The 14,129-nt window shown below is 42.5% G+C and overlaps 6 protein-coding genes across 38 annotated transcripts in view; all 6 read right to left on the bottom strand.

Annotated features, from left to right (window-relative positions):
- LOC139331585 (protocadherin gamma-C5-like) overlaps nucleotides 1-14,129 on the bottom strand; it is a 296,020-nt gene that overhangs the window by 156,190 nt on the left and 125,701 nt on the right. The gene's annotated exons all lie outside the window — the stretch shown is intronic.
- The window catches only part of LOC139331599 (protocadherin beta-16-like), a 236,821-nt gene that overhangs the window by 110,324 nt on the left and 112,368 nt on the right, over nucleotides 1-14,129 (bottom strand). The gene's annotated exons all lie outside the window — the stretch shown is intronic.
- LOC139331602 (protocadherin beta-16-like) lies at nucleotides 397-3,127 on the bottom strand. The gene has a single exon (XM_070963191.1). The coding sequence runs from the start codon at nucleotides 2,848-2,850 to the stop codon at nucleotides 415-417; it is 2,436 nt and encodes an 811-aa protein (XP_070819292.1). The 5' UTR covers nucleotides 2,851-3,127; the 3' UTR covers nucleotides 397-414.
- LOC139331717 (protocadherin gamma-A7-like) lies at nucleotides 3,563-6,383 on the bottom strand. Its single transcript, XM_070963346.1, has 2 exons — nucleotides 5,659-6,383; nucleotides 3,563-4,371 (listed from the first exon to the last, which is right to left on the bottom strand). Exons 1-2 carry the CDS (start codon nucleotides 6,032-6,034, stop codon nucleotides 3,563-3,565), a joined length of 1,185 nt encoding a protein of 394 aa, XP_070819447.1. The 5' UTR covers nucleotides 6,035-6,383.
- LOC139331716 (protocadherin gamma-A7-like) lies at nucleotides 7,043-9,774 on the bottom strand. Its single transcript, XM_070963345.1, has 2 exons — nucleotides 9,115-9,774; nucleotides 7,043-7,827 (listed from the first exon to the last, which is right to left on the bottom strand). The coding sequence occupies exons 1-2, from the start codon at nucleotides 9,488-9,490 to the stop codon at nucleotides 7,043-7,045; spliced, it is 1,161 nt and encodes a 386-aa protein (XP_070819446.1). The 5' UTR covers nucleotides 9,491-9,774.
- LOC139331715 (protocadherin gamma-A7-like) lies at nucleotides 10,493-13,365 on the bottom strand. The gene is made up of 2 exons (XM_070963344.1): nucleotides 12,565-13,365; nucleotides 10,493-11,277 (listed from the first exon to the last, which is right to left on the bottom strand). The coding sequence occupies exons 1-2, from the start codon at nucleotides 12,935-12,937 to the stop codon at nucleotides 10,493-10,495; spliced, it is 1,158 nt and encodes a 385-aa protein (XP_070819445.1). The 5' UTR covers nucleotides 12,938-13,365.

Here is a 14,129-nt window from a genome sequence, read left to right as displayed (position 1 = left end):
TATGGAAACAAGCAATGAAATGAAAAGCAGGAGCCAGAATGCAGGTGTGGAACATCAGCACACAAAGTTTTGATTTCCATATTTAACTCATTCAACTCACTTCTATTCACGGGATGTTGCAAAGACTGAAAAGTCATCGAGCATTAAAAAGGGAATGCAAGAGTGACAAAAAGAAAACAAAGTGAAACTATTCAATGGTGCTGTGTATATATACATGATACGGATCTTGTTATTACGCCCGAAATATGTTCAAAGACTTCATCGCATGTATTTGTCAGTCATTTAAAAGTCAAAACAGGTATTAGTTGAGGAAACGTATCCAACTATCAGTCAGGAAGGAGGAAATTGTGGGATTTGGGGGCGCACAGCTCCCGGGATTGTGTCTTTGAGTAATGTGAAAAAACAAAGACTGTCCTAACTCACCTCTAGAGGAGAGTCTGGTTCATCCAGGATGCTCTTCTCACTCTGCAGCCGCTGCATCGTCCCTGTTGAACTGGGGTCCATTATCAGCACGTTCTGACTACCAGCTCTGCCGAACTTACAGTCACTCTTTCTGGAGTCAGTCGTCCTGCATACCTCGTAATTGTACACGTGTGGGAGAGTCCCTGTCCCCAAAGTGTCTGAGTAACGTGGTGGATAATATGGAATCACAGGCAGACTGGAGTGATACAGGACGCGAGACTGTCTCCATCTGTAGATTTTCACTGATATAATAACCACCAAACACGTGATGAAGAGGAAGGAAACCACAGCCAAAGCCAGCACCAAGTAAAAAGTCAGCTTGTCATTGTACTCCTTGTCGTGTGGAAAGTCAGTGAACTCCGACAGCACTTCAGGGAAGCTGTCCGCCACCGCCACGTTAACAATGACTGTAGCTGAACGAGAGGGCTGCCCGTTGTCCTCCACTATAACAGTCAGTCTTTGTTTGACTGCATCTTTATCAGTCACTTGGCGGATCGTTCTTATTTCTCCATTCTGTAAGCCCACTTCAAACAGCGCCCTGTCTGTGGCTTTCTGCAGTTTATAGGAGAGCCAGGCATTCTGTCCAGAGTCCACATCAACAGCCACCACTTTGGTCACCAGATAGCCCACATCTGCTGAACGAGGCACCATTTCAGCCACCACAGAGCCACCAGTCTGGACTGGGTACAGCACCTGAGGGGGGTTGTCGTTCTGGTCCTGGATCATTATTTTGACTGTCATGTTGCTGCTGAGTGGAGGAGAGCCTCCATCCTGCGCTTTGACGACGAAAACCAGCTGTTTGATTTGTTCATAATCAAAAGAGCGCACTGCGTGTATCACTCCACTTTCTGCATTAACTGACACACAGTGAGACAGTGGAGATCCATCAAGATCAGAATCCACCAGAATATAAGATAAACGTGCGTTTTGGTTTTCATCAGGATCTTCAGCAGAAACCGTGAGAACTGAAATACCTGGAGAATTATTCTCTGTGATAAACGCATTGAAAAGACTTTGTGAAAACACGGGCGCATTGTCGTTCACATCAGAAACCTTTAGATGAAAGGTTTTCTTTGTCGACATAGGAGGCATTCCTGCATCTGTCGCAACTACAGTGATGTTATATTCTGAAACACTCTCGCGATCTAACGCAGTATCTGTTACCAATGTGTAGTAATTTCTTAAATTAGACTTAATCTTGAAAGGTGCATTTTGTTCGACAATGCATGCTACTTGACCGTTATCACCTGAATCGAGATCTTTTATATTTATGATGCCAACAGTTGTACCGGGAGGAGAATCTTCTGACACAGGACTCGTGAAGGACATGACGCTTATTATAGGGGCGTTGTCATTTACATCAGTTACTTCAATTATGACTTTACTCGAATCTGTCAAACCTCCCTGATCTTTTGCATCGATCCTAAGCTCATACTTTTTGTCTTTTTCAAAGTCTATTTGACCCGAAACAAACAATGCACCAGTCACTTGATCTATGGACAACAAGTCAGCTATATTGCTCTTCACATTTGAAATTGAATATGTGATGTAACCATTCGATCCGCTATCTGCATCTGTGGCATTAACAGTAACGATATTAGTGCCCTTTGCTGCATTCTCAATCACCGTGGCTTTATAAACTGACTGATTGAAAACGGGAGCGTTGTCATTTACATCTAAAACCTTTATGTCTATATTTACGGTGCCAGATCTCTGAGGATTCCCACCATCTACTGCTATAAGCTTCAGCGAGAGATGAGGAAGTTCCTCTCTGTCTAACTGCTTCTGAAGCACCATCTCTGCATACTTACTCCCGTCTGGATTTACATGCTGCTTTAAAACGAAATTGTCGTTTGAGGTTAAAACATAATTCTGCAGTCCATTGACGCCAACATCAGGATCCTCTGCACTGTCGAGCACAAATCGCGCCCCGAGGTTCGCTGACTCGCTTATATCTAACATAATATCTGATTTCTTGAATACCGGAGGATGGTCATTCACATCCAACACTTCAATTGTTATGTGATGTAGCTCCATTGGATTTTCTAAAATTATTTCAAAGCTGAAACTGCACGGTGTTACCTCTCCACACAGCTGCTCTCGGTCTATTCTCTCATTCACAACTAGGATCCCTTTGTCTGTCTTCAGCTCGGCGTACTGGATGTTTTCTCCGGTCACGATACGGGCCCGACCAGAGCGAAGCCTTTTTAAATCCAAACCAAGATCCTGCGCTACGTTACCGATGAGAGAACCCTTTTTCATCTCCTCTGGAATAGAGTAGCGGATCTGAGCTGCCACGGCATTAAGAAAGTAGAACAACAAAATAACGATTACCCGTTGAGGTCCGAAATACAAACGCCATTTGCAGGGTGGTTGGTGATACGCCATGTCAAAAAGGGAAAATTTCCGAGGGAAGAAGAACCGATAGCCTATGACCAGAAATCAAGAAAATCCACACTTAAAGCTGGATTTGTTCATGTATTAGAAGAGAAAAGTAAAGCCCCTACATATAAAAATATTGTCCAAGATACGCTTCCTGATGGTCCCTCTAAGCCGACTACAGTGATCTTACAAAGAACGCCCCTGAACTGCAGCAGTGACATAATGAGCAAATGTTACATCCTGGTTCAACAGCGTCACTTGGAGTCCAAAACGTGAACACCAAAAGGGTTTGATATGAATAATGAATATGAATGAATGGATGGATTAATAATAATAATAATAATAATAATAATAATAATAATAATAATAATAATAATAATAATAATAATAATAATAATAAAATGCTCTCTATATAATCTTGACAACTCCCTGAAAAATACACTCAACTGATCTAAAAAGATGGTGTGAAGTGTTATTATTGTTCTTATTCTTCTCATTCTTCTTCTTATTATTATTAGTGTAGTAATAATAGTATATATACACGGTGGGATATCTTATTAGAAGTCATTAAGAAAGCGGAAAGTATTCTGGCTAGAAAGAAGAGGGGAAATCGGAGCTGTCCGCACTGTGGTGCTGAAAAGAACCGGGAGCACTTGTTGAATAAACCTCAAACAACAGTCGGTTGAAAATGTAATTTACATTTACAGAAACAACATTTTCAGAAGGGAAGACACTGGGTATGACACCTCACCTCTAGAGGAGAGTCTGGTTCATCCAGGATGCTCTTCTCACTCTGAAGCCGCTGCATCGTCCCTGTTGAACTGGGGTCCATTATCAGCACGTTCTGACTACCAGCTCTGCCGAACTTACAGTCACTCTTTCTGGAGTCAGTCGTCCTGCACACCTCGTAATTGTACACGTGTGGGAGAGTCCCTGTCCCCAAAGTGTCTGAGTAACGTGGTGGATAATATGGAATGACAGGCAGACTGGAGTGATACAGGACGCGAGACTGTCTCCATCTGTAGATTTTCACTGATATAATAACCACCAAACACGTGATGAAGAGGAAGGAAACCACAGCCAAAGCCAGCACCAAGTAAAAAGTCAGATTGTCATTGTACTCCTTGTCGTGTGGAAAGTCAGTGAACTCCGACAGCACTTCAGGGAAGCTGTCCGCCACCGCCACGTTAACAATGACTGTAGCTGAACGAGAGGGCTGCCCGTTGTCCTCCACTATAACAGTCAGTCTTTGTTTGACTGCATCTTTATCAGTCACTTGGCGGATCGTTCTTATTTCTCCATTCTGTAAGCCCACTTCAAACAGCGCCCTGTCTGTGGCTTTCTGCAGTTTATAGGAGAGCCAGGCATTCTGTCCAGAGTCCACATCAACAGCCACCACTTTGGTCACCAGATAGCCCACATCTGCTGAACGAGGCACCATTTCAGCCACCACAGAGCCACCAGTCTGGACTGGGTACAGCACCTGAGGGGGGTTGTCGTTCTGGTCCTGGATCATTATTTTGACTGTCACGTTGCTGCTGAGTGGAGGAGAACCTCCATCCTGCGCTTTGACTACAAAAACCAGCTGTTTGATTTGTTCATAATCAAAAGAGCGCACTGCGTGTATCACTCCACTTTCTGCATTTACAGAAACGTATTCAGAAACTGGGGATGCACCGATATTAATATCTTCTAGAATATATGATATACGGGCGTTTTGGTTTTCATCAGGATCTTTTGCCCTGAGCGTGAGAACAGAAATACCTGGAGAATTATTCTCTGAGATAAACGCATTGAAAAGACTTTGTGAAAACACGGGCGCATTGTCATTCACATCGGAAACCTTTAAATGAAAGGTTCTTTTAGTTGAGAGAGGAGGCATTCCTGCATCTGTCGCAACTACAGTGATGTTATATTCTGAAACACTCTCGCGATCTAACGCAGTATCTGTTACCAATGTGTAGTAATTTCTTACATTAGATTTAATCTTGAAAGGTGCATTTTGTTCTATTCTGCAGTTCACTTGTCCGTTATCACCTGAGTCGAGATCTTTTATATTTATGATGCCAACAGTTGTACCGGAAGGAGAATCTTCTGACACAGGACTCGTGAAGGACATGACGCTTATTATAGGGGCGTTGTCATTTACATCAGTTACTTCAATTATGACTTTACTCGAATCTGTCAAACCTCCTTGATCTCTCGCCTCCATTCTGAGTTCGTACTTTTTGTCTTTTTCATAATCAACAGAACCTGTTATTGAAATAATACCAGTCTTTTCATCTACTGTGAACATGTCACTGAGCTCACTACTTAGATCAGAAAAATAATACGTCACAATACTGTTGGAGCCGAAATCTGCGTCAGTAGCATTAACAGTAGCAACGTATGAATCTCTGGGAGAGTTTTCCATCACTGTCGCTTTGTACACAGACTGATTAAATAGAGGTGCGTTGTCATTGGCATCAAGAACAATGATATCTATATTTACTGTACCAGATCTCTGCGGAGTTCCGCCGTCGACGGCAATTAGCTTTAGGGACAGATTAGGATTTGTCTCTCTGTCTAAGGGCTTCTGTAACACCATCTCTGCATACTTTTTTCCATCTGCATTCGAGTGTTGTTTCAGGGCAAAATTGTCATTCTCGGTCAGAAAATATTCTTTCAGTCCATTGACACCCACATCTGCATCGTCTGCACTCGTCAGTGGAAAACGAGCGCCAGTATTAGCTGTTTCGCTGATTTCAAAATGGATTTTATCTTTCTTGAACGTCGGCGAATGATCATTTATGTCTGTTACTTCAACTGTAATTTGATGAAGCTCCATAGGATTTTCTAAAATCACCTCAAAGCTGAAGCTGCATGGCGTCACGTCTCCGCACAGCTGCTCTCGGTCTATTCTCTCATTCACGACTAGAATCCCTTTGTCTGTCTTCAGCTCGGTGTACTGGATGCTCTCTCCGGTCACGATACGGGCCCGACCAGAGCGAAGCCTTTTCACATCCAAACCAAGATCCTGCGCTACGTTTCCGATGAGGGAGCCTTTCTTCATCTCCTCTGGGATTGAGTATCGGATATGTCCGGTGACCAAATGGTTGAGATAAAAGAGGAAGAACAGGAGATGCCAGTTCTGTCCGCAGCCAAAGCGCCATTTCACGCACGGGGTGTACGCTGCTATTCCACAAGCCATAGCAAAAGAAAAACACCAAAATAAGCTCTTCAATGATCAAAGTACAAGACTTACTATGAAAACAATAGTGATGGTACTTCAAACAAAAAATATGTCTATTCAAAATACTGCATCCACATAATTTGAATGAAGATATCTATTAGAGCGAATCTGTTTTTCTCGAATGTCAGCCCATGTAATGCACTCCATCTCCTTTTCTCTCATAGGCCACTGTGGTGAGGGAGGAGACAGTGTGGTAATGTTTAAGACATTCTGTTGGATTGACCAACAGCGTCCCTTAGAGTCCAAAATCAGGAACACCAGGTCACCTAGTGTATTATCTATAAATATTAAGTGGTTGAATGCATTTGACTGGTCGGTCATCAAAATGTTTCAAGATATTATTCCACCAACAAAACAGCTCAAAATGATTTCACCATGAACTTTGAAATAACACTGATTTTATGTAATTTACTCAAAATCTGAAATTAAAATATGATTACATATCACACAGACTAACAACAACAACAACAACAACAACAACAACAACAACAACAAAAAGCCATGAAAAGTTAATGAGGTTCCAGGGTAGCGCTACGAGCCATAACAAAAAGACTTTTGCAAAGATATTTGATGTTAGATGAGAAAAGAGCATTTTTGATTGAAATCACATGAAAACTATGTCTTTCAACAATCACGGGTGTATAGAGTCGTCTGTAATCACAGACACTGCACAAGCATATAAAGTTAAGACCGAGTTGTCAGTTCACTTTAACACAAAGTACAGTTCTGTCAAAGCAATGCATGTGTCAAGTACGAAAACTGTATACCACTGACTGAGAATAAGGGTCACTTTCATCCTTTTTTATGTTTGAATATACAGGAAGGGGAAAGGAACACTCCAAAAAAGTTATTCAAAATAGAGATGCTGTCCATGGTGCTGAAAACGTTGGTAGTGGGTAAACAGTTCACAATCAATGTAACTAACACATGGAAAGAAATATCGGACGAGAGTGGAAGCTAAATTATTTAACTAACCTCTAAAGGAGAGTCTGGTTCATCCAGGATGCTCTTCTCACTCTGAAGCCGCTGCATCGTCCCTGTTGAACTGGGGTCCATTATCAGCACGTTCTGACTACCAGCTCTGCCGAACTTACAGTCACTCTTTCTGGAGTCAGTCGTCCTGCACACCTCGTAATTGTACACGTGTGGGAGAGTCCCTGTCCCCAAAGTGTCTGAGTAACGTGGTGGAAAATATGGAATCACAGGCAGACTGGAGTGATACAGGACGCGAGACTGTCTCCATCTGTAGATTTTCACTGATATAATAACCACCAAACACGTGATGAAGAGGAAGGAAACCACAGCCAAAGCCAGCACCAAGTAAAAAGTCAGCTTGTCATTGTACTCCTTGTCGTGTGGAAAGTCAGTGAACTCCGACAGCACTTCAGGGAAGCTGTCCGCCACCGCCACGTTAACAATGACTGTAGCTGAACGAGAGGGCTGCCCGTTGTCCTCCACTATAACAGTCAGTCTTTGTTTGACTGCATCTTTATCAGTCACTTGGCGGATCGTTCTTATTTCTCCATTCTGTAAGCCCACTTCAAACAGCGCCCTGTCTGTGGCTTTCTGCAGTTTATAGGAGAGCCAGGCATTCTGTCCAGAGTCCACATCAACAGCCACCACTTTGGTCACCAGATAGCCCACATCTGCTGAACGAGGCACCATTTCAGCCACCACAGAGCCACCAGTCTGGACTGGGTACAGCACCTGAGGAGGGTTGTCGTTCTGATCCTGGATCATTATTTTGACTGTCACGTTGCTGCTGAGTGGAGGAGAGCCTCCATCCTGCGCTTTGACGACGAAAACCAGCTGTTTGATTTGTTCATAATCAAAAGAGCGCACTGCGTGTATCACTCCACTTTCTGCATTTACAGAAACGTATTCGGAAACTGGGGATGCACCGATATTAGTATCTTCCAGAATATATGATATACGGGCGTTTTGGTTCTCATCAGGATCTTTTGCCCTGAGCGTGAGAACAGAAATACCTGGAGAATTATTCTCTGAGATAAACGCATTGAAAAGACTTTGTGAAAACACGGGCGCATTGTCGTTCACATCAGAAACCTTTAAATGAAAGGTTTTCTTTGTCGACATAGGAGGCATTCCTGCATCTGTCGCAACTACAGTGATGTTATATTCTGAAACACTCTCGCGATCTAACGCAGTGTCTGTAATCAATGTGTAATAATTTCTTACATTAGATTTAATCTTGAAAGGTGCGTTTTGTTCTATTCTGCAGTTCACTTGTCCGTTATCACCTGAGTCGAGATCTTTTATATTTATGATGCCAACAGTTGTACCGGAAGGAGAATCTTCTGACACAGGACTCGTGAAGGACATGACGCTTATTATAGGGGCGTTGTCATTTACATCAGTTACTTCAATTATCACTTTACTCGAATCTGTCAACCCCCCCTGATCTTTTGCATCTATTCTGAGTTCGTACTTTTTGTCTTTTTCATAGTCGATAGAACCTGTTATTGAAATGACACCTGTTTTTTCATTAATCATAAACAAATCAATAAGACCACTGTTAAGATCAGAAAAATAATACGTCACAATACTGTTGGAGCCGAAATCTGCGTCACTCGCATTAACAGTAGCAACGTATGAATCTCTGGGAGAGTTTTCCATCACTGTCGCTTTGTACACAGACTGATTAAATAGAGGTGCGTTGTCATTGGCATCAAGAACAATGATATCTATATTTACTGTACCAGATCTCTGCGGAGTTCCGCCGTCGACGGCAATTAGCTTTAGGGACAGATTAGGATTTGTCTCTCTGTCTAAGGGCTTCTGTAACACCATCTCTGCATACTTTTTTCCATCTGCATTCGAGTTTTGCTTCAGAACAAAATTGTCATTCTCGGTCAGAAAATATTCTTTCAGTCCATTAATACCCACATCTGGGTCTTCCGCACTCGTCAATGAAAAACGAGCGCCAGTATTAGCTGTTTCGCTGATTTCAAAATGGATTTTATCTCTTTTGAACGTCGGCGAATGATCATTTATGTCTGTTACTTCAACTGTAATTTGATGAAGCTCCATAGGATTTTCTAAAATCACCTCAAAGCTGAAGCTGCACGGCGTCACGTCTCCGCACAGCTGCTCTCGGTCTATTCTCTCATTCACGACTAGAATCCCTTTGTCTGTCTTCAGCTCGGTGTACTGGATGCTCTCTCCGGTCACGATACGGGCCCGACCAGAGCGAAGCCTTTTCACATCCAAACCAAGATCCTGCGCTACGTTTCCGATGAGGGAGCCTTTCTTCATCTCCTCTGGGATTGAGTATCGGATATGTCCGGTGACCAAATGGTTGAGATAAAAGAGGAAGAACAGGAGATGCCAGTTCTGTCCGCAGCCAAAGCGCCATTTCACGCACGGGGTGTACGCTGCTATTCCACAAGCCATAGCAAAAGAAAAACACCAAAATAAGCTCTTCAGTGATCCAAGTACAAGACTTACTATGAAAACAATACTTCAAAAGAAAATGTCTTTTCAAAATACTGCATCCACATAATTTGAATGAAGATATCTATTAGAGCGAATCTGTTTTTCTCGAATGTCAGCCCATGTAATGCACTCCATCTCCTTTTCTCTCATAGGCCACTGTGGTGAGGGAGGAGACAGTGTGGTAATGTTTAAGACATTCTGTTGGATTGACCAACAGCGTCCCTTAGAGTCCAAAATCAGGAACACCATGCAAGATAGAATCATATCTAGAAATATGGAGAGCTTGGATGCATCTTCCTGGCGCATAATCAACATATTAAAACCCAGAATTAGACAAAAAAGCTTAAAATGATCTCACCTTGAACTCTGACATAATGCTCGTCTTGTGTAATATATTAAAAAAATATGTAAATAAAATACCATTGCAATACTTGTCACACAAATTACCAAAAACAGAATACCACGAGAATTTTATCATGATTCTGTGAAGTGCTACGCGTGAAAACGCAATGACGTTTGTGAGGCCAGTTCATGTGAAATGAGAAAAGTTCAAAAAGAAAAAAAAAAAAAAAAAAAAAAAATGGATCGGCCATATATTGCTTCAAGTTACCATCAATCAACAAGACCGAGTGAGTGCACATCAAGAGACTATGACGATCATACACACTGCAAAAGCACGCTAAGTTCGGAGCAAGTCGTCACACCGCCTTAACAAGAAGTGCAGCTCAGTCAAAGCAATATATACGTAAAGTAACAAAACATCATCTCATTGACTGAGAATAACGGCTAATATTTTTTGGGATTTTTGAATGTACATTAATTAGAGAAGAACTACTCATATAAAGGATTCAACAGAGATGCTGTCCATGGTGCTGAAAATGACCGCAGAGCCGACACCACTTCACAATCGAAATAATTAAACATAGAAAGAGAAATAACGGAGAGTAGAAGCTAAATTATTTAACTAACCTCTAAAGGAGAGTCTGGTTCATCCAGGATGCTTTTCTCACTCTGCAGCCGCTGCATCGTCCCTGTTGAACTGGGGTCCATTATCAGCACGTTCTGACTACCAGCTCTGCCGAACTTACAGTCACTCTTTCTGGAGTCAGTCGTCCTGCACACCTCGTAATTGTACACGTGCGGGAGAGTCCCTGTCCCCAAAGTGTCTGAGTAACGTGGTGGATAATATGGAATGACAGGCAGACTGGAGTGATACAGGACGCGAGACTGTCTCCATCTGTAGATTTTCACTGATATAATAACCACCAAACACGTGATGAAGAGGAAGGAAACCACAGCCAAAGCCAGCACCAAGTAAAAAGTCAGCTTGTCATTGTACTCCTTGTCGTGAGGAAAGTCAGTGAACTCCGACAGCACTTCAGGGAAGCTGTCCGCCACCGCCACGTTAACAATGACTGTAGCTGAACGAGAGGGCTGCCCGTTGTCCTCCACTATAACAGTCAGTCTTTGTTTGACTGCATCTTTATCAGTCACTTGGCGGATCGTTCTTATTTCTCCATTCTGTAAGCCCACTTCAAACAGCGCCCTGTCTGTGGCTTTCTGCAGTTTATAGGAGAGCCAGGCATTCTGTCCAGAGTCCACATCAACAGCCACCACTTTGGTCACCAGATAGCCCACATCTGCTGAACGAGGCACCATTTCAGCCACCACAGAGCCACCAGTCTGGACTGGGTACAGGACTTGAGGGGGGTTGTCGTTCTGGTCCTGGATCATTATTTTCACCGTCACGTTGCTGCTGAGTGGAGGAGAGCCTCCATCCTGCGCTTTGACTACAAAAATCAGCTGTTTGATTTGTTCATAATCAAAAGAGCGCACTGCGTGTATCACTCCACTTTCTGCATTTACAGAAACATAATCAGAAACTGGAGATGCGCCGATATTTGTATCTTCCAGAATATATGATATACGGGCGTTTTGGTTTTCATCAGGATCTTGCGCTTTTACGGTAAGAAGAGAAACACCCGGAGAGTTATTTTCTGCATTAAACGCATGATAAACACCTTGTGAAAACAGTGGGGCATTATCGTTGACGTCAGAGACCTTGAGGTTAAAGGTTTTCTTTGTCGACATAGGAGGCATTCCTGCATCTGTCGCAACCACAGTGATGTTATATTCTGAAACACTTTCGCGATCTAACGCAGTGTCTGTTACCAATGTGTAGTAATTTCTTAAATTAGATTTAATCTTGAAAGGTGCGTTTTGTTCTATTCTGCAATTTACTTGTCCGTTATCACCTGAATCGAGATCTTTTACATTTATAATGCCAATAGTTGTACCGGAAGGAGAATCTTCTGACACAGGACTGGTGAATGACATCACATTAATGACAGGTGGGTTATCATTCACGTCAGTCACTTCAACTATGACTTTACTCGAGTCTGTTAAAGCTCCTTGGTCGGTTGCTTCAATGCGTATTTCATATTTCTTAACCTTTTCATAGTCAACCTGCCCTGACAGAAATATCACACCGGTTGTCTTGTTAATTCCGAAAATATTGTCAATACTGCCTTGCATTTTGGAAATAGAATAATCAATCAAACCATTCAATCCGCTATCTGCGTCAGTCGCATTGACCGTGATGATATAGGTACCTCTTGCAGCATTTTCCATCACAGTGGCCTTGTAGACGGACTGATTAAAAACAGGGGAATTATCGTTAGCATCTAGGACAGTGATATCTATGTTTACTGTACCAGATTTCTGTGGCGCTCCACCGTCCACTGCTATCAGCTTTAGGGATAGACTTGGATATCGCTCCCTATCCAGCGGTTTCTCAAGTACCATTTCCGCATATTTTCTTCCGTCAGAATTGGAATGCTTTTTTAAGACGAAATTCTCATTAGGAGATAAATTATAGTCCTGAAGGCCGTTGACTCCTACATCGGGATCATTGGCTGTGGGCAAAACAAAACGGGCTCCCGGCGCTGCTGATTCTCCAATCGTCAGCTGCATGTCGTGCTGATGAAAAGAAGGTGAATTATCATTAATGTCCAATACTTCGACCGTGACGTGGTGTAGTTCCATCGGGTTTTCTAAAATCAAATCAAAGCTGAAACTACAAGGCGTTACGTCTCCACAAAGCTGCTCTCGGTCTATTCTCTCATTCACGACCAAAGTCCCTTTGTCTGTCTTCAGCTCGGTGTACTGGATGCTTTCTCCGCTCACAATACGGGCCCGACCAGAACGGAGCCTCTGCAAATCTATCCCAAGGTCCAATGCGACATTCCCAATAACAGATCCTTTCTTCATTTCTTCTGGGACTGAATACCGAATTTGACCACTGGCAGTATGACTGAGAAAAAGAAGAAACAGAAGGCTTCGCGACGTCAGACCGTAGCACAAACGCCATCTTAGTGTCCGGGAAACATATTTTCCGACATCCATGTTATCAAATAAATGACACGAAATGATACTATCGAAACACGTCTCTTAGAAAACACAAAGATGAGCGACAACGTAAGACAAGTCGAGTTTATAATAATAAGAACAATAATAAAAGTATTTCGATCTTCTGTCTCTCGTAGTGAAAAAGATCCAACCCAGTCTGCACCCACCTAACTGCTGTTCACTGGCGAGAGCATATCCACTCTCCACGGAGCAGGGTGGTGGTCTGAAACATGGTTCAGAATTGTTTTTACTTGACCAACAGCGTCCCTTAGAGCCCACAGGATGAATATCAGCATGAGGACGGCACATAATTGGAAATTGCATTTTAATAGTGACTGAATATCTACAACTACCTTGAAAGACACGAGCAATACCATCAATGTCCACGAAATCGAAATAAATAAAATAGCATAGGAGATATTAAATAGATCATCACCGCCCTCATCATTTGTGATGCTATAAAATACAGTGTGCATAAAGGAATGATAAGAAACGATAAGAAACATTAACTACTGAATGTTGTTATTTATTCACTAGGCAGAAAAACAAAGGAGATAAAAGAAATCGAGAGTCAACTTTGCCGACAACACTACACAACACAACACAAAAGCACGGCCACGGCTGTTACATAAAGTTTTCCACACAAGTGAAATATGAAATATTTTATATCACCTGACGGTTGTTACACGAGGGCTCATTTTATGGTGATATGTAACTGCTGTATTTTCTGATTTACGTTAAATGGTGATGGACAGTGCAATTGTAGGAAGTAGTTTGGATTTTGTTAAGTGTCGCAAAACATTAGTTTGTGGGAGTCTGGTGTGGCCAAATGAATGTTGCAATTAACATCAGGCGTGGTATGATGTGTGTGTGTGTGTGTGTGTGTGTGTGTGTGTGTGTGTGTGTGTGTGTGTGTGTGTGTGTGTGTGTGTGTGTGTGTGTGTGTGTGTGTGTGTGTGTGTGTGTGTGTGTGTAATGACTACAATCTTTCCACGGCATTTAGCAAACCCTCTAGGTGACTACTTTGAACAACACTTCTATCATACTTTGAATTGCATGTGGGGATATAATGCGAATGACATGACAATGTTGGCAGTCCATGCTGTGCACAGACATCATCAGAATCAGAATCAGAATCAGAATCAGAATCAGAATCAGAATCATCAGTAGTTCCAGCACAGCTACTATG

This window comes from Chaetodon trifascialis, chromosome 5, assembly GCF_039877785.1.
Source record: "Chaetodon trifascialis isolate fChaTrf1 chromosome 5, fChaTrf1.hap1, whole genome shotgun sequence".
NCBI classification, from domain to species: domain Eukaryota; kingdom Metazoa; phylum Chordata; class Actinopteri; order Chaetodontiformes; family Chaetodontidae; genus Chaetodon; species Chaetodon trifascialis.
The sequence above is the reverse complement of the archived record's forward strand: the minus strand, read 5'-3'. Positions and strand labels throughout refer to the sequence as shown.